The 1,862-nt window shown below is 47.4% G+C and overlaps 1 protein-coding gene across 1 annotated transcript in view; it reads left to right on the plus strand.

Annotated features, from left to right (window-relative positions):
• Positions 1-854: 854 nt before the first annotated feature.
• The window catches only part of tmtops3a (teleost multiple tissue opsin 3a), a gene marked incomplete at its 5' end in the record, with an annotated part of 7,509 nt that continues 6,501 nt past the window's right edge, over positions 855-1,862 (plus strand). Inside the window, 1 exon segment of the mRNA XM_014004721.1 lies at positions 855-1,183. Within this exon segment, the coding sequence (XP_013860175.1) occupies positions 855-1,183 (329 nt within the window).

Here is a 1,862-nt window from a genome sequence, read left to right on the forward strand (position 1 = left end):
GTAAAAAGTATTTTTTTACTGTCATTTAAAACAGTTTACTGACTTCAGCTGAATTCTGCACTGAACTCAAAGAGAGAAATCACGTGCTCTTTGAAGACAGCTGGAAACAAGAACAAACTGGCCAAATCCTCTCTGTCAGCTCAGCTCTAGTGATCCTCAAATTTATGTTCCTTATTAATGTGGCACCATTTAAAAGGGAGGTAAGGGAAGAATGGAGCGGGAGATGGACAGGCGGATTGGTGCTGCGTCTGCAGTGATGCGGGCGTTGTACCGGTCTGTCATGGTGAAGTTCTGGCTCAGCTCTCGGTTTTCCGGTCGGTCTACGTTCCTACCCTCATCTATGGTCACGAGCTTTGGGTAGTGACCGAAAGAACGAGATCACGGATACAAGCGGCTGAAATGAGTTTCCTCCGCAGGGTGTCTGGGCTCTCATAGGGTGAGAAGCTCAGTCATCCAGGAGGGACTCAGAGTAAAGCCGCTGCTCCTCCACGTCGAGAGGAGCCAGTTGAGGTGGCTCCGGCAGCTGGTTAGGATGCCTCTTGGACGCCTCCCTGGTGAGGTGTTCCAGGCATGTCCCACTGGGAGGAGACCCAGGACATGCTGGAGGGACTGTTCTCTGCTGGCCTGGGAACACCTTGGGACTCCTCCGGATGAGCTGGCCCAAGTGGCTGGGGAGAGGGAAGTCTGGGTCTCTCTGCTGAGGCTGCTGCCCCTGCGACCCGACCCCGGATAAGTGGAAGAAAACGGACGGACTGACATTTAAAAGGGAATTTAACAGGCTTTCCATCAGTATAATATTTATTATCAATAAATAATATATCAAACACAAATCTTACGTTTCATTGCTTCCTAAGGTATCGTGTCCCTGGTGTCCCTGTCCATCCTGTCCTACGAGCGCTACAACACGGTGCTGCACTCCTCCCAGGTGGACGTGTCAGACTTCAGGAAGGCCTGGCTCTGCGTGGGGGGCACCTGGCTGTACTCGCTCCTTTGGACGCTGCCCCCCTTCCTGGGTTGGAGCAGCTACGGGCTGGAGGGTCCCGGCACCACCTGCTCAGTCCAGTGGCACCTGCGCTCGCCCACCAGTGTGTCGTACGTGTTGTGTCTCTTCTTCTTCTGCTTGATGCTGCCCCTCCTGCTCATGGTCTACTCTTATGGACGAATCCTGGTCACAGTTAGGAAGGTGAGTTTAAACTGCCGACAGCTAAACTTATCCAGTAATTAATACTTGTTAGTTGTTATGGATAAAGTACTCCAAAAGGGGGAAAAAAGAATTTAAAAACACATTTTCTTCATTTCTATTCATCTGAAACCTTTTTTAACTTATGGTTTGAGAAGTTTTTATTTATTTTTATGTGTCTCAAAGGCTCTGAAAGGCTGTATCTTACAGCTTTTCAACGTCTGACTGCAGATTGCTAACTCATTAGATCAGTGGACTGTTTGTTAACATGTTCATGTTTCACATGCTGAGAATATCCGTTCTAAATTTGTACTTAGATAAAACATTTATCCTTTAAAGGAAGCCACCATCATTCCACTTTCATCTTCTTCTTCAAAGACGTCTCTCCCCACTTCACTATTTTTTCCAAAATCAGATTGTTCTTAAGATACAGGACTTGGTTTTAAAGGTTGGGCTGTGGCTGTCAGCAGGGCTGGCTTTGACCTGCGTSGCACCCTGGGCAAGATTTCAGGTGGTGCCCCATGATCGGTTTTCCAAATCTCAGTGCCAGTTATGTCCTGATGCATCTCAGTAATCCAGGTAAAAAATTAAAAAGGAAAAAAAATTTTTTGTATATGTCCTCTGGACGGGTTCTTCTCTAATGAAACGTTTCGTCTCTCCTCCAAGAGACTTCTTCAGTCTG

Source organism: Austrofundulus limnaeus, unplaced genomic scaffold, assembly GCF_001266775.1.
Source record: "Austrofundulus limnaeus strain Quisiro unplaced genomic scaffold, Austrofundulus_limnaeus-1.0 Scaffold1, whole genome shotgun sequence".
Taxonomy (NCBI): domain Eukaryota; kingdom Metazoa; phylum Chordata; class Actinopteri; order Cyprinodontiformes; family Rivulidae; genus Austrofundulus; species Austrofundulus limnaeus.